Source organism: Galeopterus variegatus, unplaced genomic scaffold (assembly GCF_000696425.1).
Source record: "Galeopterus variegatus unplaced genomic scaffold, G_variegatus-3.0.2 Scaffold1598, whole genome shotgun sequence".
Taxonomy (NCBI): Eukaryota; Metazoa; Chordata; class Mammalia; order Dermoptera; family Cynocephalidae; genus Galeopterus; species Galeopterus variegatus.
In genome coordinates this window covers 286,372-307,006 of record NW_007727709.1, presented here as the reverse complement: position 1 = coordinate 307,006, position 20,635 = coordinate 286,372, and the positions used below count along the sequence as shown (strand labels likewise).

The following is a 20,635-nucleotide window of genomic DNA, read 5'->3' as shown; positions in this document are numbered from 1 at the left end:
CTCGGGTTCAGCCGCTGCCCCGGGGGAGCATGGCCCGGGTGGGCCGCGGGGCGGGGGCGGGCTCCCCAGGGGCTGGGCGCGCGGGCTCTAGGGCTCTCCGGGGCTGAGCGCCGGGGACTAGCGGGTGCAAAAGATCGAGGAGATGAGGTACTCCGGGGTCGCTACGCCGGGGTCTCTGTCTCCGTGGTCGCTTGGTCTGGCAGTCCGTCCTGGTCAGTCGCCGGCCAGCGCCCGATTCCTCCCACGGCGCGGGCCCCGCTGGACCCGGGCGGGGACTGGTCTGCAGAGACGCGGGGGCTCGCGGGCCGGCACCGGCTCCGGGAGGGCTGCGTGCGCAGAGCTGACACTGACAACATCGCCGGCGCCCCGCCCCCACCCGCCCTTAAAGGAGCCGCACCTGCTCCGGGCGCGGCCGGGCCGTCCTGGCGCTCCTGCGGTAGAGGAGGGCTGGAGGACGAGGCGCGAGCGGAGGAGGCTCCGGGGTTGGAAATAGGCGGGATCTTTTACCACCCCGCCCAGTCCTCGGGAATCAGGGTGCTCCCGTTCACCTGAGCTCACAGCAAGAGTGACTTCGTTTACCCGAGATGCCGCCTCTGCTTTCCCCTACGCTTCTCAGATTGCTACAGGTTGGATGCCTGTGGGGTTAAGAAGGAGGTGACCCTGTGGAAATCACCGCCCCTTCGCCTAACACCCCCAGGCTCAGCAGCTTCTAGGTTCTCATCCCCTGGCCGAAGCTAGGCCCTGGGTCAGGAGGTGGAGAGCATCCCTCCCAGACAGAAGTCCCTAGCAGAGGTCCAGCTTATATCTACAGAGAGAAAGCAGAACCTAAACCTGGTAGAGGTTGAGAATAGAATATGGAATATGAATTCCCTCTGACATCATCCCCTGGGAGCTAGGGCCCAGGAACACCCCCATTAACCTCCTTGTTCTCGTGGGTTTGTTCTGGAGATATTTCCCAAGCCCAGGGCTGCATCTGTTCTTAAAAATAATATATTTCCATAGTAACAGCTCCTGCCTATGGAGCACGTGTACAGGGGGTGTTAATGAGAGGGGAGCTGGCAATGTAGCACTGGACTATCAATAGAGTGGACCAGAAGACCCTGCCATCCAAATGTGTGCTATCCCAACAAGCTTCCAAGAAATGGTGTTGGAGGTACACTGCCCAAACTGTGGCCTCAGGATCCATCCTTTTTCCTAGATTTAGGGTATGGATTCAGTCCCCATAGGACTGAAGGTCATCATTGCTTTCTGGGGACAGGGGAAGGAAAAACCTACAAAAAAATTCAAAGGAAGACCCCCCCCACCTTTTTAAACCATGATTTATTGATTATTTTACATATATTATCTCATTCGAAAATTATCTTTTTGTTTTTTTGGCAGCTGGTTGGTACAGGGAACCAAACCCTTAACCTTGATATTACAAGGGTGCACTCTAACCAACTGAGCTAACCAGCCACCCAAGGAAGAGCACCTTCTTCATACACATGGGAAGGTCTTTGGCAAACGAAGTGCCTTTCTTAGATAAGTAGAAAGGAAGGGTGTTAAATATCTTTTTCCCAAATCCAGTTAGTTGTCTGAGGAATAAGCACAGCAGTGTAAACAATGCCTTCTAAAGTGTGGGGTGGCAGTTAGGCAAAAGCTGGCAGGTCAGCAACAGGGTTGTCTAAGCCAGAGGAGGTGGTGCGATAGCCTGGGCATCCCTGGATTTCTCTGTAAGGAAAGGAATGATGGGGAGAGATGGGAGTGATAAGGTAACCTTGCTGTGGCCCTGCCCATGCATTGTCACTGGACTCCCAAAACAATGGAGATTCCTAGAGTCTGTGTTTCTAATCTCAAGGAGAGGAGAAGACATGAAGTTGAGGGAGGAGAGAACTCAGGACCAGAATCCAGGGAGGCAGGAGGAAGCCGTCAGTGGGCAGAGCAGCTAGAGCTAGGGGAGCAGTTATCTGTAAGTTGTCCAGGTGCAAGGTTTCATATGAAGACCTCCTTCCTCCAAGAATCCTTCTTCAGGAATCCTCAGACCTCCCAAGGATCTCAGTTCTCTGAGTTCTTGGATTTATTCCCTCAACTCCTCCACTAAACACTTGGTCCTATGCTGCCAGATACTGCTTCACAATTCAGTCTTACATGAGTTTCCCTAGTTAGTCTTCCCAATCTTCCACTTGTTACTTAGACCCCTAGCACTTACTGCATTCTACCTTATAGTCTAGCTGGTTGTTGTGTTTTGTTTTATTGTTTTTTGTTTTGGCAGCTGGCCAGTGTACGGTCTAGCTGGCTGTTTATATGTCTGCTTTTTCCACTCACCAGGAAGCTGCTTAAGAGTGGGGACCATGTCTTACTGTCTCTCTTCCCTCATGTTCAGTGAAGGTGCTTTAAATATACTGAAGTAGACTGTTTGCGGGGGCAGGGAGCAATAGCATTTATATCACTTTGCGTCATCTGCAGTACTGAAGAGTTTCTTATGCGCATAGTAGGGATTAAAAACTTCTTTGTAATTTTAAGAAGTCTAACAGAAAATATTCTTTTGGGGGGGGGCGGCCCGGGGCTCACTTGGGAGAGTGTGGTGCTGATAACACCAAGGCCACAGGTTCGGATCCCTATAAAGGGATGGCCAGTTGGCTCATTTGGGAGAGCGTGGTGCTGACAGCACCAAGTCCAGGGTTAAGATCCCCTTACTGGTCAAATTTTAAAAAAAGAAAGAAAAGAAAAGAAAATATTCTCTTTTTTTTTTCGCTGTTGGCTGTTAAGGAGATCTGCACCATGTTCTAACCAATTGAGCTAACCAGCCAGCCCTACACATATATTTAAAGTGTGTTATATTTTCTGGGGCTGGCATGTTAGCCCACTTGGATAGAGTGTGGTGCTGATACCACCAAGGTCCGGGGTTCAATCCCTGCATGGTTCAGCCACCAAAAAAACCCAAATATATATATACATACATACTAAAAATTTCTATATTGTTCCCATGTTTTGGAAAATCATTCATGTTATCTCAGTGGAATGGGAGATTCTGGGGCTTGTTTTCTGCTAACAACTTTTGCTATCTGATAGGGGATAAGTAAGAAGAAAAGAGAAAAGAGTAATTTAGCTGCCCAGACAGAGCCACAGATAGGGTCCTGTAAGTGTCACAGCCCCAGACTATCCAGAGCTGTCTCATGGCCTTTTTTTTCCTTTTTTTTTTTTGGAGGCTGGCTGGTATGGGGATCTGAACCCGTGACTTTGGTGGTGTAAGTCTGCGCTCTCATGGTCTTTGTAGGCACTGTGAAACATTTTTGGGACAGGCTTTTTCTGGCAGTCAGACTTAATAGTGGATTGGCCTTCCTCACTGGGAGGTACTCAAGGTGACTTAGAGAAGATGTCCATCTCAGACATTGTCTGCTCAGCTTGGGGCCATTGACAACTCAGTTGGTCTGTTAATCCTAGGGTCTGCTTCAGCATTCAGGCAAATATTTGAACTTTTACCAGGAATGGCAAAAATTTCAAGTGAGGCCAACAATCATGAGTTTGTTTGTTTCTCCCTCTGGTTAGTCTGAAAATCAACTGGGCATTTACCATAATGGGAACGAAAATATTCAGACTATATGACAGTATCCTAGTAAGCATTTTTGATGGTTCTTATGTTAACATACGTGGATGATGAATCCCTAGTGTCTTGTCTTTGAACAAGTCCTCCCACCCTCTTAGAGATGGGGGTGGGGAGGACTAATGATCTCCAGAAAAGAAAGAGACAGAGCTTCCTTCTCAATGCCAGGCTGGGAAGGAAGATTTATTAGGACCGGCCTCCTAATAAAAAAGGAAATAGATACAGACTGTCTCTCAGAACTCCAGGGAGTCTCAACATGCTCTTGATCAACAAAGGCTGTCTCCTCTGGGGATCCCACAAGCTCCTCCTTTCCACCTACTCCTGGTGTCTCATTCTCCCTATTTGGAAGGGCCTTCCACTCCTACACCTACTGAAATCTTTCAAGACACTACTCTCCCTCAAAGCCCTCTCACTTCCCCTGGTTACAACTAATTGCTCCCTCCATGTGCACCTATTGCTCTCAGAATACCTCTTTTAGACTCAGATTCATTACGTGTGATGATGCCTTGTACACAGATTTCTGTGTGTCCTTAGCCCCACGGGGACACCCTGTGGAACAGAAAACACTTACCTCTTGGGAGTTTTCAGTCTAAAGAGACACACACACACACACACACACACACACACACACACACACACACACACACACACGCACACACACACACACACGCACACACACACACACACGCACACACACACACACACGCACACACACACACACACGCACACACACACACACACGCACACACACACACACACGCACACACACACACACACGCACACACACACACACACGCACACACACACACACACGCACACACACACACACACACACACACACACACACACACACACACACACACATACACACAGAAAAACAGTATCAGTGGGATAGGTACCAAAAAATTTGGTGGAATACTACCAAGTAAATTACAGAGATTATATATGTATGCACACATATCTATGTATTTTATACATTTCTGGGCTTTTGTTGTTGCAGTTGTTAATTAGAGCCATCTTCAAGTAGAAGGGACATTTCACCTTGTTTTAAGTAAATGGAGAGACTATCTCTGGCCTAAAGTGTACCAGACTCTGACTTCTGGAACATGCCTGGTGGTGATTTCCTTTCTGAGGAATGGAAATAATCTGCAGCTTAAGAGCCTGTGGGGGAATGAAAGAGAATGTAGATGATAGTGAAGTGTTACTAGCAGGGTAACAGGTGCCAAGCAAAAGGCACGGCGACCTGGAGGAAGAAACCTTACTGGGAGTTCCTCATGCTCACAGGAAGCCAAGTGTGGGTCTGGTTCTCTCGCCTCCTTAACTCTTTGCAGGTTCAAATTTAAGTCCGGGTTAAGTCCAAGACCTGAGGGCACTCCCAGTCCCTTCAGTGGTGAAGTGCCACAGCGGGTTGCCCGGCAACTAACTGTTCCAGTGGGGACAGAAAGTGGGTGGGATGTTGAGGAAAAAGTACCAGGATCAAGGGCGAGAAAAACCGAGTGGGAGGGGCTTTTCAAGTGTCTACGCTTTTAGAATTTTCGTCCTTCCAAATCGTAGCTGCTTCCGGGAATTGAGTTGTGTTTACCTTGGCTTTCGACTACGTTGTTAACAGGTTTCCTACAAGGAAGAGGCGCGGCTCCACACCCTCGTCCCTCCTGTCCACCCCTCGCTTCCACTAGCCATCTTCCCGGCTCCAGAAGCATCCCCCATTAAGCGCGGGGTACTAGCCCTTTAAACGTGAACTGCGTAGGCTAAACTGACGTGCAACCAGCGAGTGAGTGGTGTCAGACACGTGGTACAATGAGGAGTTCATCTTGGAACTGGGCAAGAGGTATTTCCGCCCCGGCCTGTACATCTCTAACAATGTTAGGAAAGCATCCGCTCTTGCTTGTCGTCCTTTAATTGCTTTTCCAATACTCTCGTGATGACTCTACTCTCGAACAAAGTTTGTGATTTAAAATTACACTTCTGTCCCCACGCTAGTGCCCGTATTAAAAATGGTGACCGCCGCCTTCCGCAGCGACAGGTGCTACGCAAACAAGATCCGGGCGGAAACAGTAGGTAGGCAGGTGCCTCAGGGCACAGCAGAGGTTGCTTCCTAGAGGCTCTCAGGGGTCCCGAGGGCGGCTCAAGTCAGAGTTGTTCGGTTTTGCTCAGGCTGGTGTGCGAAGCCTCTGCCTGTGGAGGGGTGGCCACTCTTTACTGCTGAGGCCTCAGGGCTGCTGCCCAGCTGCCCGTTAGCTGAGGAGGCGGCGGAGCGGGGCCCCTGGCAGGTCACCATGTGGGCCTTCCCAGCGTTGCCGATGCCGCTGCTGGTGAATTTGATCGGCTCGCTGCTGGGATTTGTGGCCACGTTCACCCTCATCCCGGCCTTCCGTGGCCACTTCATCGCCGCGCGCCTGTGTGGCCAGGACCTCAACAAAACCAGCCGGCAACAGATGTGAGCAGCGGCACAACATGTGCAGGACAGGGGGGCAAAGGCTGAGGAAGGGGTGGGGTGGGCAGGGGCGGGGACCGAGCGCTAACCCAGGGGACTCTGGGAGGTGATGGGCAGAACTGGTTAGCGTTAGGGAAGGGATGGGGGGACCCTTGGGTATATCAGGGACTCCAGCAGACGTGCCTTCCTTCTTACGCCTCCCGCCCCCACCCAGTCTGGGAAGGAGAAGACCATTTCGGGTTACTGTGACGCTTGTACTAGTGAATGACCACGCCCCTTCTCTTCTTCCCCCTCCACCCCTCTGCTAATGGACCACAGCCCAGAGTCCCAGGGAGTAATCAGCGGTGCTGTTTTCCTTATCATCCTCTTCTGCTTCATCCCTTTCCCTTTCCTGAGCTGCTTTGTGGAGGAGCAGTGTAAGGCATTCCCCCACCATGAAGTAAGTGGGTTAATGGGGGCAGTTGCCTGTGGCTGGGGCTTGGGGGATACCTGAGAGAGTTGGGGGTATCTCAGCTTGGGAGGAGGGGCTGAAGAACGAATTGAAAAGACAGGAATTCTTGAAAGGTGGAATGGGAGGGAGTAGGCTTGAGTTATGACCTGCCCGAGCCTCCCCCAGTTTGTGGCCCTAATAGGTGCCCTCCTTGCCATCTGCTGCATGATTTTTCTGGGCTTCGCGGATGATGTACTGAATCTGCGCTGGCGCCATAAGCTGCTGCTGCCCACAGCTGCCTCACTACCTCTCCTCATGGTCTATTTCACCAACTTTGGCAACACCACCATTGTGGTACCCAAGCCCTTCCGCCCGATTCTTGGCCTGCATCTGGACTTGGGTGAGTAGCCCTGTCACTACTGCCCCTATGGCACCTACTTCAGGGCACCCTTCTCCCCTGAGAGGTTCAGCAGAGCACCCTTCCTGGTTCTCCACATTCTCCTCCAAGTGTCCCTGTTCTGTTCCCGTGTCTTCCAGATCCTTTCTGGTGGCCCTTCATAAGAAGAACGTTGTTAAATCCTCCTTCCCTAGGTAGCACTACTGCTTTTCATACTGTGTCTTCCCCCAAGGGATCCTGTACTATGTCTACATGGGGCTGCTGGCAGTGTTCTGTACCAATGCCATCAATATCCTAGCAGGAATTAATGGCCTAGAGGCTGGCCAGTCGCTAGTCATTTCTGCTTCCATCATTGTCTTCAACCTGGTGGAGTTGGAAGGTAGGTGGGATTGGGAGTAGGGAAAGAAGAGAAGTCTGAGTGTTAAGGTAGTTTCCTGATATGTAGCTTTGGGGAATTCAGGGGAAAAAAATATATATGTGGATAATTATAGAAAATGAGGGAAGCTATTTACTTTGCAAATAACAGTGAAGATTTATTAAATGTGAGAACTAAAAATAGCCCTGTCATTTATAGCTGGGTTGGCACTAATAAGTAGGCCATGATCTTCTACAGCCCCCAACATCAGACAGGATCACTCTGTGGCCATGATGGAGCAAGACAAAAACAAGACCCCTCCCTCCATTAATCATGTCTGAGCACAGACAAAACCATAAGAACACTGAGCAACCCACAGAATGACCAAGATCCCTCTCCTGGCTAACATGAGAGACTGCTGCTTCTTTCTAATACGAACTCAGTTCCTCCCACTTCTTAGATAAAAATTATTAAAGTGCTCAATCATAGAATTACTCCTGCTTTCTGATAGTACCCAGTCCAGAGCAAAACTCTACTTCCTTGCACCCTCCCCAAAATTACCCCCCAAAAATCCTATTACAGTTTCCCTTAACACTCTCTTACTGAGGCATTCTATGGTTCCCCATGGTGTCTGGTTTCTGAAGTCTCCATTATTACAAGAAGTCGGTAAACCCAGCCTTGACTATAGGTGTTTCTGGTGGTCTTTGACTGACGGACATCCACAAGTACTTAGAAAAGCTAAGCACTTTTTAAACCTTATCTCATTTAAATATTGTAATGGAGCTAGCCAGTTAGCTCACTTGGAAGAGCGTGGTACTGGTAATGCGAAGGTCATGGGTTTGGATCCCTGTACCAGTCAGCTGCCAAAAAATAAAAATAAAAAAATAAAAATCTTGTAATGGCTCAGTGTGGCAGGTGTTATCATCAGCCCTGTTTTACAGATTAGGAAACTGAGGCTTAGAGAAGTTAAATGTATCATGATCAAGGTCACAGAGCTAGGAAGTAAAGCTGGTATTCAAACCTAGGTCAGAATAGTCTAAACCAAATTTAAGACAGTAGCTAGTTTAGGAAGACTTCATGAAAGGTGGAATATTGGTAATTCCCTGGGTAACATAAAAGGGGTAGTGAGTTCTTGAAATTGGCTTGGGCGAGGTGGACCATACTGCTGAGGACAGAACTTAGAGACAGACAAAAATAGGACCAAGGTATGCAGAGGAAGTAGGTATTAACTTTTCCCTCTTTCTTTTTCCCCTGCTTCCAAAGGTGATTATCGGGATGATCATGTCTTTTCCCTCTACTTTATGATACCCTTTTTTTTCACCACCTTGGGATTGCTCTACCATAACTGGTAAGTAGGCCTGTGGATAAGGGGGACAACTATCTGAGCATGTAGCAAAGATGGTCCTTATCAAAACCCACCTCCTGGTGGAGAGGCTAAAGCCGTGTGTACCTGTGTTGAGTGTTTTTTGCATCTTCAGTTGGTAGTATTCTGAAATTGCTCTCTACCTAGCAGTAGTTGGGGACAAATGTTGTAGAGGCCCCAGGGATAGGGTCCTGCAGAGTTGCTGGGACACCTGGAGTTTCCTCTGAGTCAGAACTAGGGTCAAGGCTAGCCCAGTGCCTAGAGTGTGTGATGTGAAAGGATTGGTAATGCCTCTTGCCACCGGCTCAGATACTCTCCCCTACACAGGTACCCATCACGGGTGTTTGTGGGAGATACCTTCTGTTACTTTGCTGGCATGACCTTTGCCGTGGTGGGCATCTTGGGACACTTCAGCAAGACCATGCTACTCTTCTTCATGCCGCAGGTGTTCAACTTCCTCTACTCACTGCCTCAGCTCCTGCATATCATCCCTTGCCCTCGCCACCGCATGCCCAGGTAGCCACTTTGGGGCTTGAAAGGGACATCGTAGTCTTTTCACTTGTAATATTTAAAGCCAGCCTCTACATTGCTGTGCGAAGGGAGTGGGCCCCAAAAAGAGCTAACTCTTTCCATACGGGGAAGCCCTTTATAACTTACAAAGCACATTTACTTACATAATCTATTTAATGCTCACAGCAGTTGTGATCACATGGTGGTAATCAGCAGAGCCAGCAATACATCTCAGGTTGTTTGACTCCATGTTCAGTGCTCTTCCTATTAATTAACCACAGAGTTCTTTGAATAGTGGCCCAGTCACATGAAGCTGTTTTCCCCCTACAGACTCAATACCAAGACAGGCAAACTGGAGATGAGCTATTCTAAGTTCAAGACCAAGAGCCTCTCTTTCTTGGGCACCTTTATTATAAAGGTAACAGGGTAACAAGTAAGTAAGGCCCCAGGCCACAATCCTGAACACAGGGAATGGGGAACCTAGGTCTGCATCAGATCCAAGGGGAGCTTGGAAGCATTAAACAGATCCCCATTCTTGAAACATAGGTATTAGCTGAAGTTCTCTCCACCTCTCGCCCCTCCAGGTAGCGGAGAGCCTCCGGCTAGTGACAGTGCGCCAGAGTGAGAATGAGGATGGTGCCTTCACAGAGTGTAACAACATGACACTCATCAACTTGCTACTTAAAGTCTTTGGGCCCATACATGAGAGAAACCTCACATTGCTCCTACTGCTGCTACAGGTGAGATTGGGGATTGGGTTTACACCTGTCTCCCTTTCCCCATGGTTCTAAATCCAGTCCATTTCTCCTTGCAGATCCTGAGCAGTGCTGTCACCTTCTCCATTCGGTACCAGCTTGTTCGACTCTTCTATGATGTCTGAGTCCCCTGATCATTGCCCTTTACCTCACAGTTTTGAGGGTTTCTGACTCAGGCCAACCTCTGTCTGGACCATGACTGCCTCCTGGTCCAGGCCTCTGCCTCCCTTCATTCTCTTCCAGATATTCTCAGCATTTCTCTTCTCCTGAGATTATTGGCATTTGGGGCCTTTCTTGCCTTCTAATGAGTATTGATTGGACTTTGCCTACGGCTTTCTTCACCTTGCCATTCTGTCCCTCTCCATCCCATCTATGCAACCTCCTATGGTGGGATACATTAGCTTTTATGCAGTTCACAACTCAACTTTCAGAGTTCTCACTCTCAAGGAATATGTTGGGCCTTGGGATAGAACCTGGGCTATGGATAGGGACAAAGGCTTGAAGATAACTTGATATTTAACTATAAATTAAGTTTTCTGATTAGTAAGAGCAGACTGGGGGCCAGGTGCTCCCAATGGTGACAATAAAGTGTTGTCTTTTTCTTGTTGTTCCTGTAGGTATATGTCCTATATGGACATTTTGGGGTAGATTGGGAGGGTTGGGGAGGGTACCTCGTCCAAGAGGATGCCTATCTCTCTGTCCCATCTGACCCCTTCTAGCAAGAAGTGAACAGAACTAAGACCAGACAGAACATATTGAATAAATTTTGAAATCCTTATACTTCAGGTGGTATGGAGGGCCATACGATTCAAGTTATTGTTTTCTGGCATGGGATTGAACTCTCAGGGGGTCCCATTTCCTCCCCTTTTCACTCTCCCTTTGCCACATAGGAGGAGGGAGTGGGGAGCGAACAGACCTGGAAGGGGAGGCAGAGGTAGTTGTAGTTTTGACCCCTTTCCTTTAAAAATCCTGGGCCGGAGGGCCGGCCTGTGCCTCATTCGGGAGAGTGTGGTGCTGATAACTCCAAGCCAAGGGTTAAGATCCCCTTACCGTCATCTTTAAAGAAAAAAAAAATTAAAAATAAATAAATAAAAATCCTGGGCCGGCACAGATTTCACAGAGGATCCCTGTGCCTCATTCGGGAGAGTGTGGTGCTGATAACTCCAAGCCAAGGGTTAAGATCCCCTTACCCGTCATCTTTAAAGAAAAAAAAAATTAAAAATAAATAAATAAAAATCCTGGGCCGGCACAGATTTCACAGAGGATCCCTAAGCGGCTTCAGACTCCACCTCTTTTGGCTTCTGGTTCTGGTCTCCGGCTGTAGCGTTTAAATTTCGCGCGCTTTCCACAGATTGGCTACAACCGGGGGGTAGTTGGCATTCTGCGTGCCACCACTCCTCCTCGGCTCTTTCCCCGGGCAAAAGGTTTTCAAATTTGACCAATCGGCGGGCGCGCTCCCTCAGCCGAGGCGCGACCCCGAAGGGTTAACCGCAACCAACCGGGGGCGGGTATTGGAGAAAAGGGCCAATCAGGAGGACGCGGAGGTGTGCCCTGAGGGGCTTATAAGGGCTGCCCAGCGGCGAACGCGGCAGCAGTTGGACTGCAGCGGACGTCTGCGTGGTGTCTGTTGGAGGCGTTGCTCTTCGTCGTTCTACCTCGCGCAACATGTCCGGCCGCGGTAAGACCGGCGGCAAGGCCCGCGCCAAGGCTAAGTCGCGCTCATCGCGCGCCGGCCTCCAGTTTCCCGTAGGCCGCGTGCACCGGCTGCTGCGGAAGGGCCACTACGCCGAGCGGGTCGGCGCCGGCGCGCCGGTGTACCTGGCGGCGGTGCTCGAGTACCTCACCGCCGAGATCCTGGAGCTGGCGGGCAACGCGGCCCGCGACAACAAGAAGACACGGATCATCCCGCGCCACCTGCAGCTGGCCATCCGCAACGACGAGGAGCTCAACAAGCTACTGGGCGGCGTGACGATCGCCCAGGGGGGCGTTCTGCCCAACATCCAGGCCGTTCTGCTGCCCAAGAAGACCAGCGCCACCGTGGGGCCGAAGGCGCCGGCTGGCGGCAAGAAGGCCACGCAGGCCTCTCAGGAGTACTGAGGGGTGCCCGCGCCACACCCCCGCCCCCGCACGGCCTGCCGCCGCGGTCTCGGTCGGGGCCGTGGCGAACCAGGGCTCGGCCCCGTCTTCGCCGGGAGGAGGGGCGGGTGGCCGACCGTCCTCGGGGGTGTTCGTTCGCGACCCAGGGACCGTGAGGCGCGGCTCGGGGGAGGCTGGAGCGCACATGCCCGCCTGGCGGCTCGTGACTCAGCCGCCCCATCCTCAGGATTGCTGGTGGGCTGCAGGGAGGCCGCAGCATCTTCCGGAGACTTGGCTTTCGGCTCTGACGTAGGGCTGAGGCGGCGAGCCCTGGAGGTGAGTCCCTCAGCAGCTGTAGGCCGGTAGCGTGTCACTTCTCCGGCTTGGTGCTTAGCCCAGGACTTTGCAGACGTGACTGTTGATTTCCAGGCTTTGGCGGGAGAGCAATTGATCAGTTCTGGTTTGGTGCCCCCTTTGCTGCCACATCCCAGGCCTTTCTCATCAGCTCTCCCTCCACCTTCATTCACAGGCCTGTGTGAGGTGGCCCGGACAAAACGCTTTGTAATCTGAACATCTTTCCTCCAGAGATGACTGCCCCCTAGGAAGAAATTTGGGGGAGGGCAGCGGCCTCCAGTTTGCCTTCACAGCTGACTGTGGACAGGAGTTGAGTTTGCTGAAACAGACTGGCAGCGAGGCCTACTCACTCCGCCCCATTTCCCTTCCAGCGACTCAATTCAGCAATCCAAGCACCTAGATGCCAGCACAAGTCGGTTAATCTCTGTCTGGACTGAGCTCTGAACTGGAATTTTGCAGCTAACCCATCCAAGATTAGAACTTTAGGTACTGGGGAGTTTCAAATGGACTAATTTTGTTTATTAAAGAATTGTTTTTTAAAATGAAGTCTTTGTTTTCATTTTGCAAGAACTGTGGGATTGATTTTATATACTTTCCTGAGGTAAGAGGGTGGGAGGGACTGTAATATAAATAGAGGCTATTGTTAACTGGAAAAGGGACCAGCCAGATTTTAAAGATTATGGCTCTCTCTTGCTTTCTTGGTGCTCCCTGGGAGACAATTTAAGTTTAAAACAAGGACTGTCGAGGCAGAAATTCTAAGGATGTTCCAGGAGAACTTTGGACAGAGGTCCTAGCCTCAGAAGTAAGGATTAAAGGGGTTTCTGTTTTTATCTTTCCCCAACCCCACCAAAAAAGCAAAAGACCACCTTCAGAGCTGGTTTATTACTATAGTTGATTACATTCAAAGGCAGTGGCTTGGACTTTAAAGAGATGAAGCCCACACCCACTGAGGAGGCAAGGCAGCCCCCAAGGCCCCAAGGTGAGACAAGTCCCTGGAAGTCTTGGACCCTGCAGTTCAGTCTCCTGAGGTTATCACTCCCCAGTTAGCAGTGAAAGTGGGGCACTGTGGTCTGGGATGTGGGCACTGGACAGCAGCAACCCAGGCACCTATGCCCCACAGACCAGTTAGTGGGCATCATTAAGCTGCCGTGCAACATCCAGGATGTGCATGGCTCCTTTGCTCAACAACAAGGTGGCTAGGCTGATGCCCAGGTTCTCCGCAGCCAACTGGGCTCCTCGTGGAATGTTCCGGGCAGTGATGCCTACCAGTTGTGGATCATCCTCAGGGATCCCACATACAGACCGGTTCCCGCTCACTGGCTGAGCGAGGTGTGGGAGCAACACCGAGGGTTGCGATCCCGTTGCCGGTCCCGGTCCGGTACAGGCGCGACACTGAGGGTTGCGATCCATTGCCGGACACGAAAAAAGACAAAAGGGAAAAAAAAAAAGAATGAATTATTACTACATTCATTCATTTGAGAAATCTCCCCACTCACCTTCCCAGGTCCCCAAGTCTCCACCCCCCCCACAAGTGGAACACAGGCCCTACCAGGTGCCTCAGGAAGGCTCTTTCAGCGATGCAGCGAAGCAGAGTCTCAGGATCATGCAACACACCCACCAGATCCAAGATGTCCTGGTCCTTGGCTCGGACTTCCACTCCTAGGGCTCCCTAATGGAAAAACAGCCTAGGATATCAGGCCTGATCTTCCCACCCTACTCCACCTGCTCCCCAGAACCTTTTGAGCCAGTAGCATCCCCAGGCCTGCCCCTCCCTGAAAATTTCTTTCTGGGAGAAGCACAGGCAGAAGATTGTGAGACCAGTTTCTTAGCTGAGAACAAAGGGAGGGGGTACATCACCATGCGGCTTCCCTAGTCAAGCATACCTGGCCCACAGCATACATGCATTCTTCAGGGTGCAAGATCTGTGGAGGCAGAACAGGCAGTCAGAAGGGTGGAGATGCGGCTTCTGCAGTATCTAGAAAGCCTGGGTAGGCACAAGTAGCAGTCTGGCCTCTGATTCCCAATCTTCCCCGCCTGGGACTCTGGGACTCATTTCCAGCTTGTAGTATTAGAGGTGGAGTGGTCAAGAAGAGAATGCAGGCACGCAAGAGATGGCAGATAAACTGGGGAGAGGACAAGGGCAGCCCCTACCTGCCCCACCCGGTTCTGCCAGCCCATGCGCTGTAGGCCTGCTGCAGCCAGGATGATGGCACTGAACTCCTGCTGCTCGTCCAGCTTCCGAAGCCGGGTGTTGAGGTTTCCCCGCTGTGGAGAGATGCTAAGGACTACGAGTGTTGTGCAATCTGGAGCTTCATGCTGTTGCCTCTGCCTGAGTCTGTCTTTTCCTCTCTGGCTAACTTCCCATCTTCCAGTTCTCAGCTTAATGATAACAGCTAACACTTACATCATACTTACTACATGCCAGACACCATTCAAAAGTGCTTTCCATATGTCAACTCATTCCATTTTCACAACTCTATGAAGTAGGTATTATTATCCCCACTTTACAGGTCAAGAAAATTATACAGAAAGGTTAATAATTTGTCCAAGGCGACAAGACCTCTGAGAAGCTTTCCCTGACCCCCAAGTCGGTATTTAGGTATTTTGAATAGAAGCTTCCAGAGAATTCCCTACTTCACCCATTGGAGCGCTTTGCATATAATATTTTTTAAATTAGTTTTATGACCCCCGTGGAGTCCACTCTTTGTGCCTATAGGAGCTTGAATGTGGCCCCCAAACGTACTAATATTCATTTTTTTTTCCTTTTTTGTCTTTTTTCACTGACCAGTAACGGGATAGCAACCCTTGGTGTTGCGCCCGTACCGGGGACCGGCAACGGGATCGCAACCCTTAGTGCTGCGCCCGCACCTCGCTCAGCCAGTGAGTGGGAACTGGTCTCCACATGGGATCCAAACCCTCGGCAGGAGCGCCTCCACGCTCCCAAGCGGCGCACTATCCAGTGCGCCACCGGGCTGGCCCCTAATATTCATTTTGAAAATAAAAATAATATAGTAGCCAGCTTGCCGCTTAGCTCAGTTGGCCTAGAGCAGTGTTAAAACACCAAGGTCAAAAGTTCAGATCCCCATACTGGCCACCACAAACAAACAAACAAAACACAGCACAATACAGTAGCATATAAAATAAAATGGAAGCACCCCTTTGCCCCCCTAAGAAGCAATCACCATTCAGTATTACCCTGTATTATCAATGCCAGTGCCAGGCACTTGCCTGGGGCTAAGAAAATATTAAAGGATGGAAGGACAGGCGGCCCAATGACCCCATGGGCCACTGGTTCTGGGAACCTCTCCACTCTCAGCACTCTCATGGTCCTCTAGACCTTGTCTTCCTCCTTAGATGCTGCCGCCTCCCTCTTCTAAAAGGATACAATACTCTTGAACTCCAGATGTGGGAACTTTCTCTGCAGCTGGGCTGCTCTCCGCAGGGAGCTGGTTCCCACCACACTGCTCAGAGAGAGGGTTTAAAGTGAGAAGGAGCATGAGGCAGCCACTGTTCCCTTCCTCCTCCTCTCATCTCCCTCCTCTGTGCACATCCCACTAAGGTACCTATGCAGGCCCCACTCACCTCTTCTCTGGCAAGGTTTCTAAGGTCTTCCCAACAAATTTTGGGTGAAAGACAACAGCATCATAGGGGTTCTCCCGCCTGGGGGTGGAGGGGTCATAAAATGAGGGAGATTTCAGTTCAGGTCACCTCCATTCTCTTTCAATAGCCACTGGCTGGCATTTTCTGAGCTTTCTGCCACACTCGATACTCCTCAGGGCAGGGAAAACAGCCCTCGAGGCAGAGGGCCAAGTCCCAAAGGGAAAAGCCAAGGTTCACATGATACGTACCCCCTCTCCAGACCCCCTTCCTTGCAGGACTCTTACTTGCAGATGGCTCCAATGGTGAAGCCAGGAGGAAGCATGGTGGGCAGGTCCTTCAGGGAGTGAACAACCAGGTCTACTCTAGAGAGATGGGAGAGGAGGGCAAGGAGAAGGGGTCCCAGCAGCCAGCCTCGCCCCCCCTCCACGCCTTCTCTACCCACTCTGCCTCTACTTCAGTGGTGGAGCCAAGGATGGTTCAGGAGGCAGGATTTTCCAAGACCTCGGGATCCTGAGACCTGCTCTCCTCCCACCCTCCCTCTACTCCACTCCCCCAGTCAATTTTGCACTCCAGGCAGCCAGATAGCTCAGAAAGAACATTCTCCTTCTCTGAAGCCTGAAAAAACCCACCTATGAGCCCCCTCCAGCCTATTTAAGGGGTTAAGCCTAGCAGCCTAGCTGATATGCAGGTCTGGAGCACACTGGGATCCCATCAAGAGACCAGGAGGGTGCCATGCTGTCCTGTCTTCACTTACTCATTCTTCTCCAGTGCATGTTCCAGCTCCTTGGTGAACAGACTCTTCTCTCCAATCTGCCGGGCAAGAAAGAGCATCAGAGTAAATCTCTTGAGGGAAGGAAAGATGAGAGGGGACAAGGATTAGGGGGAAATATAATTACCTTAGAGAGCGCAGTATCAAGAATTTTGTCCCCTGTGGTGGACATAGCAACTGAGGAGAAAGTCAATCAATCAGGTGCTCATTAATCATTACTTATACAGTCCAGCATTTACTAAGTCCAGCAATGTGTTAGGATTCATGGTGGGGAGAGAGGCACATAAGCCCCAGTCCCTGCCCTCTGGAAATATAAGATCTAACAGGAAGATCAGACACACTGATAAAAAGACAAAGCATAAGATGTTAAATGCCAGGCTAGCCCACATAGTCAAAGCTGGAGGTATCCAGAGAACGAAAGAGCCCCCCGCACTGTGAGCAGCCAAGAGGGATTCTTAGAGGCAGTGAGACCAGGCTTCAGTCATAGGCAAAGCCAGAAACACTGTGTTCTCCCCTCCAGAAGTACTGGCTTCCCATTAGCTTCCATTCCTTTCCAAAAAACTCACTGATTTCAAACTGCAGGCCAGGGTATAAGGTTTTCAGCGTTGCCACCACACTGTCAGTCTGTATGCGAGCCAGCTGAGGGCAGAAATTCGGATTAGTCCTGCCCTTCCCTGACCACTGCCCCAGGCTTGGATCTTCATAGGGTCAGGGAGATCCTGAAGAGATTGGAATTCTCACCTGGGAATGAGAGGGGCCTAGCCTGGGAGTCCTCTGTACCCCAACAACTTCCCCAGCTCAGGGACTCTCTCCTCACAGAATGCAATCTGTCATTCCCCATGGAATTTAACTCCCAGCTAGTCTATTTCCTCCATGCTGGAAACCAACCCTCTGGGCCCCTCAACTTGTGATACTGTGAGTACCAAAATTCTCCAGACAAACCTCATCTATCCCCGTATCTACACTCACCTGGCTCTTGCGGGTACCCACACGAATCACTCTCATCTCTGGGCTGTTTTCTTCCTGCAGAAAAAGTCCCCACGTCACAGTTCCCTCTGTTCCTTGTATTCTTTAACACCTTATCCAAGAACCAGAATCACTGGCTTGGAAGAAAGGAACCTCAGCCCCTGGCTTGCGGCAAGCTGAGCCTCCAAGTGGGGAAATACTCCAAAACTTGTCCCTTTACCTTCCTCAATACCTTCTGCTCTCCTCAGGGATTCAGAGAAGCAGAGACAAGAAGGAAGCAATAGTAGGACCTGGTGTTGCTGCTGCTATAGTAACCAGGACACTGAGCCCCAAAGCCCACCCTGGCCAAGGCAGTTCTCAGTGAAAATGCTGCACACAGCCAGGTGGGTTAAAGAGATAAGGCCCATCAGCCTGGCCACAGGGAGGGTGGGGCCCATAGCCAGCAGGGGCCGGGCAGCTGGGGCCACAGAGGGGAACTTTTGCTGAGTTGTTGGAGGGCAGGTTTCACTATCTACAACAGATTAAGGCACTTGAGAAAACTTCAGTGCCACCCAGATGCCAAGAGGTGTCCCACAGCTGGCACACTAAGGATCCCTTACTCTAGCTAGAATGAATTTATAAAGGACTGGGGCAAACACATCTGATGTATCCTGCTCAGCTCTTGGCTGGATGATCTTCAGCACATCACCTCATCAGGACCTGTTTGTTCACCTTTAAAATAAAGAGGTTTGGATTCAATTTTCTTCTGCCTCTCACTACAAGGCCCGGCTGCCTAATGTTCATTCACCTAGAGTGCTGCCTCTGGTTTCAGCAACAAGTAAATATGGAGATGTCAGAGCCCAAGCCAACAACTCAAAGGGACATGCCTCTTCCTCCTGCTGGGGTACCTTGGACAAAGGTGTTCCATCCTAAGTAGGTAGAACTGGGTTCTTCAGTCTAAGACAGAGGTCCTGTTTCTTTCTACATCAGACAGTAGCCACTGTAGATACTGTCAACTTTTCCTACTCTGGGGTCTTCATCCTATGGAGTTCTTTTTTTTTTGGTGGCTGACTGGTGCGGGGATCAGAACCCTTGACCTTGACCTTGGTGTTAAAACACTATGCTCCAACCAACTGACTAACTGGCTAGCCCTATGGAGTTCTTTTGCAGCCAGACATTTGGGGCCTCTTTTGCTAAGGGTGACAGCTTGCTGTTCTTGGACTTGAGTCTACTCCACATGATTGTTCCTTCAGTGAATCAACCCTGGGGGATCCTTCACAAATTAGGCTAGGCTTAAATACTAAACTTGGCTACTAAAATTCTGGGCCACAGGGAGCCCACAGAAAGAAATCTAAGGGCCCAGAACTGCTAGATTCAAACAATCCCTTAAGTTCACTGTATTCAAGTCAAAATTTTCCATTAAAAAATAAATATTTCGTTTAGCTCAGTTGGGAGAGAGTGTTGCTGGTAACAGCAAGGTCACAGGTTCAGGCTGGCCAATCAGCTCACTTGGTTAGAGCACAGCCATGTAACACCAAGGTCATGGTTCCAGTCCAATACTGGCCATTTACAAGCAAACAAACAAACAAACAAACAAACAAACAAAACAAACAAACAAAAAAAAATGTCAGGGGTTCAGATCCCCCTACCAGCCAAGCCGCCAAAAAAAGTATTTTAAAAAAACCAAAAAAAGTATTTATTGAGCACGTATATGCTAAAGGTATTATTTTACATACTTCTGTCTTCACAACAATTCTATCGGGTAGACAGGGCGGGCCCCTCTGTGATCATTACAGAAGCAAAGGCTGGCTCTGAGGGGTGAAGTGATTTGCCCAGGTTCACACAGCTAATGATGGGCACAGAGCTGGAGTTAGAATCCAAATGTTCCTCCTACTCCTAGTCCAGTGCTCTGGACTCCTAGTCCTCGTCCAGTGCAAGAACAAACAATTCCACTCTTCACCAGCAGGCTGGACAGGGGCAGATAAGCAGCTGCCCCATCTCTTTCTTATCTGAGGCTGGGAGCAGCCTCCACTGCCTCTGTGGTTTGCATGCGCACAAGCCCAGAGTTCGGCAGGCTAGGAATAGGAAGGCCCCAGGGTGGACCCCGCCCACGGTAGTAACTCTGTGATGTGCCTCGGCTGGGGACTTTGAGAGCAGGCTGGGGCTGGATGACCGTTGTAACAGAAAAAGAGAGAAGGCGCATTTCCAAGATATTTGTGTGCAGTCCGGAGAGTTGGAGTCTGCTCTCCTATCTCAATCAGAAGTGGAATTTCTTCCCAAGGTGGCAGCATCCGTATCCGCCTAGGCCCCGTCTCGTGTGAAAGGATCCCGTCTGTATAGACGAACTTTCCCTGGCTGGGTCACTAAACCTAGAGCCGTGCATCCCAGGCCTGGCGGGAATCCCTCCTAGGGAAGCCTGCCCTTTCACTCTAAACCCGGCCCCCACCGCTCATTGATATCCCCTCTCTTTCCGAAGCGGAATCTAGCTACTGGCCCTTTAAAAACTACGCAGACCACAAAAAAAAAAAAAAAAAAAAAATGGATAGCCATTCCGACCAATAGACAACGGAGGATGGAACCTGCGGCCAATCGTTACACGGCTCATCTACAGCCCGAAGCGTGCGGGTCACCGGCTCAGGACTCACCGCCGTAGCAGCCGCGTTAAAACTACGCAGACAAAAAAAAAAAAAAAAAAAAAAAATGGATAGCCATTCCGACCAATAGACAACGGAGGATGGAACCTGCGGCCAATCGTTACACGGCTCATCTACAGCCCGAAGCGTGCGGGTCACCGGCTCAGGACTCACCGCCGTAGCAGCCGCGTTGCCGTTGCCAGACATGGCTCCACTCGGGAAGTAGGCCGGGGGTGCCGCTGGGCTCCCTCGGGGCCCCGAGTTCTGGGCCTCCGGCTGGCGGGAACCAAGAGCACATGGGGTCTGAGCTCGTCCTACGGCCTCCGACTCCCGGATCTGCGAAGGGCCCTGCGTCACTTCCGGCGCCTCCCTCGGCGAGGAGGCACATTCTTCTGGGCGGGAATTAGATTGCAACAGAACAGACCATATAC

At 50.6% G+C, this 20,635-nt stretch overlaps 3 protein-coding genes and 1 long non-coding RNA gene across 5 annotated transcripts; 3 read left to right on the top strand and 1 right to left on the bottom strand.

Moving 5' to 3' along the window:
- Positions 1-5,657: 5,657 nt before the first annotated feature.
- On the top strand, positions 5,658-10,607 carry DPAGT1 (dolichyl-phosphate (UDP-N-acetylglucosamine) N-acetylglucosaminephosphotransferase 1 (GlcNAc-1-P transferase)). Of its 2 annotated transcripts, XM_008577906.1 has the most exons (9): positions 5,658-6,020; positions 6,336-6,456; positions 6,634-6,847; positions 7,077-7,223; positions 8,463-8,547; positions 8,890-9,078; positions 9,403-9,490; positions 9,657-9,812; positions 9,887-10,607. In XM_008577906.1, the coding sequence occupies exons 1-9, from the start codon at positions 5,860-5,862 to the stop codon at positions 9,950-9,952; spliced, it is 1,227 nt and encodes a 408-aa protein (XP_008576128.1). In that variant the 5' UTR covers positions 5,658-5,859; the 3' UTR covers positions 9,953-10,607. The 2 variants fall into 2 exon arrangements, with proteins under 2 accessions (XP_008576128.1, XP_008576127.1); XM_008577905.1 differs by lacking the exon at positions 9,887-10,607 and having other exon boundaries at positions 9,403-9,505; positions 9,657-9,738.
- An 859-nt stretch (positions 10,608-11,466) lies between these two features.
- On the top strand, positions 11,467-11,932 carry LOC103594661 (histone H2AX). Its single transcript, XM_008577904.1, has one exon. The coding sequence runs from the start codon at positions 11,493-11,495 to the stop codon at positions 11,922-11,924; it is 432 nt and encodes a 143-aa protein (XP_008576126.1). The 5' UTR covers positions 11,467-11,492; the 3' UTR covers positions 11,925-11,932.
- A 77-nt stretch (positions 11,933-12,009) lies between these two features.
- LOC103594660 lies at positions 12,010-12,803 on the top strand. The gene is made up of 2 exons (XR_550873.1): positions 12,010-12,239; positions 12,433-12,803. It is a non-coding gene; the product is annotated as an uncharacterized LOC103594660 (long non-coding RNA).
- A 317-nt stretch (positions 12,804-13,120) lies between these two features.
- Positions 13,121-20,612, bottom strand: HMBS (hydroxymethylbilane synthase). The gene is given in 12 exon segments (XM_008577903.1): positions 13,121-13,577; positions 13,720-13,926; positions 14,141-14,179; positions 14,409-14,522; positions 15,643-15,718; positions 15,840-15,917; positions 16,142-16,219; positions 16,612-16,667; positions 16,754-16,803; positions 17,193-17,265; positions 17,596-17,649; positions 20,379-20,612. Coding segments are annotated over 12 exon segments (1,053 nt in total). The 5' UTR covers positions 20,412-20,612; the 3' UTR covers positions 13,121-13,382.
- Positions 20,613-20,635: the final 23 nt, after the last annotated feature.

Coding starts and splice junctions, on each gene's coding strand:
- DPAGT1 (XM_008577906.1), top strand. CDS start 5,860: ATGTGGGCCTTCCCAGCGTTGCCGATGCCGCTGCTGGTGAATTTGATC. Junction 6,457..6,633: donor AGGCATTCCCCCACCATGAA/GTAAGTGGGTTA, acceptor AGCCTCCCCCAG/TTTGTGGCCCTAATAGGTGC. Junction 9,079..9,402: donor CCTCGCCACCGCATGCCCAG/GTAGCCACTTTG, acceptor TTCCCCCTACAG/ACTCAATACCAAGACAGGCA.
- LOC103594661 (XM_008577904.1), top strand. CDS start 11,493: ATGTCCGGCCGCGGTAAGACCGGCGGCAAGGCCCGCGCCAAGGCTAAG.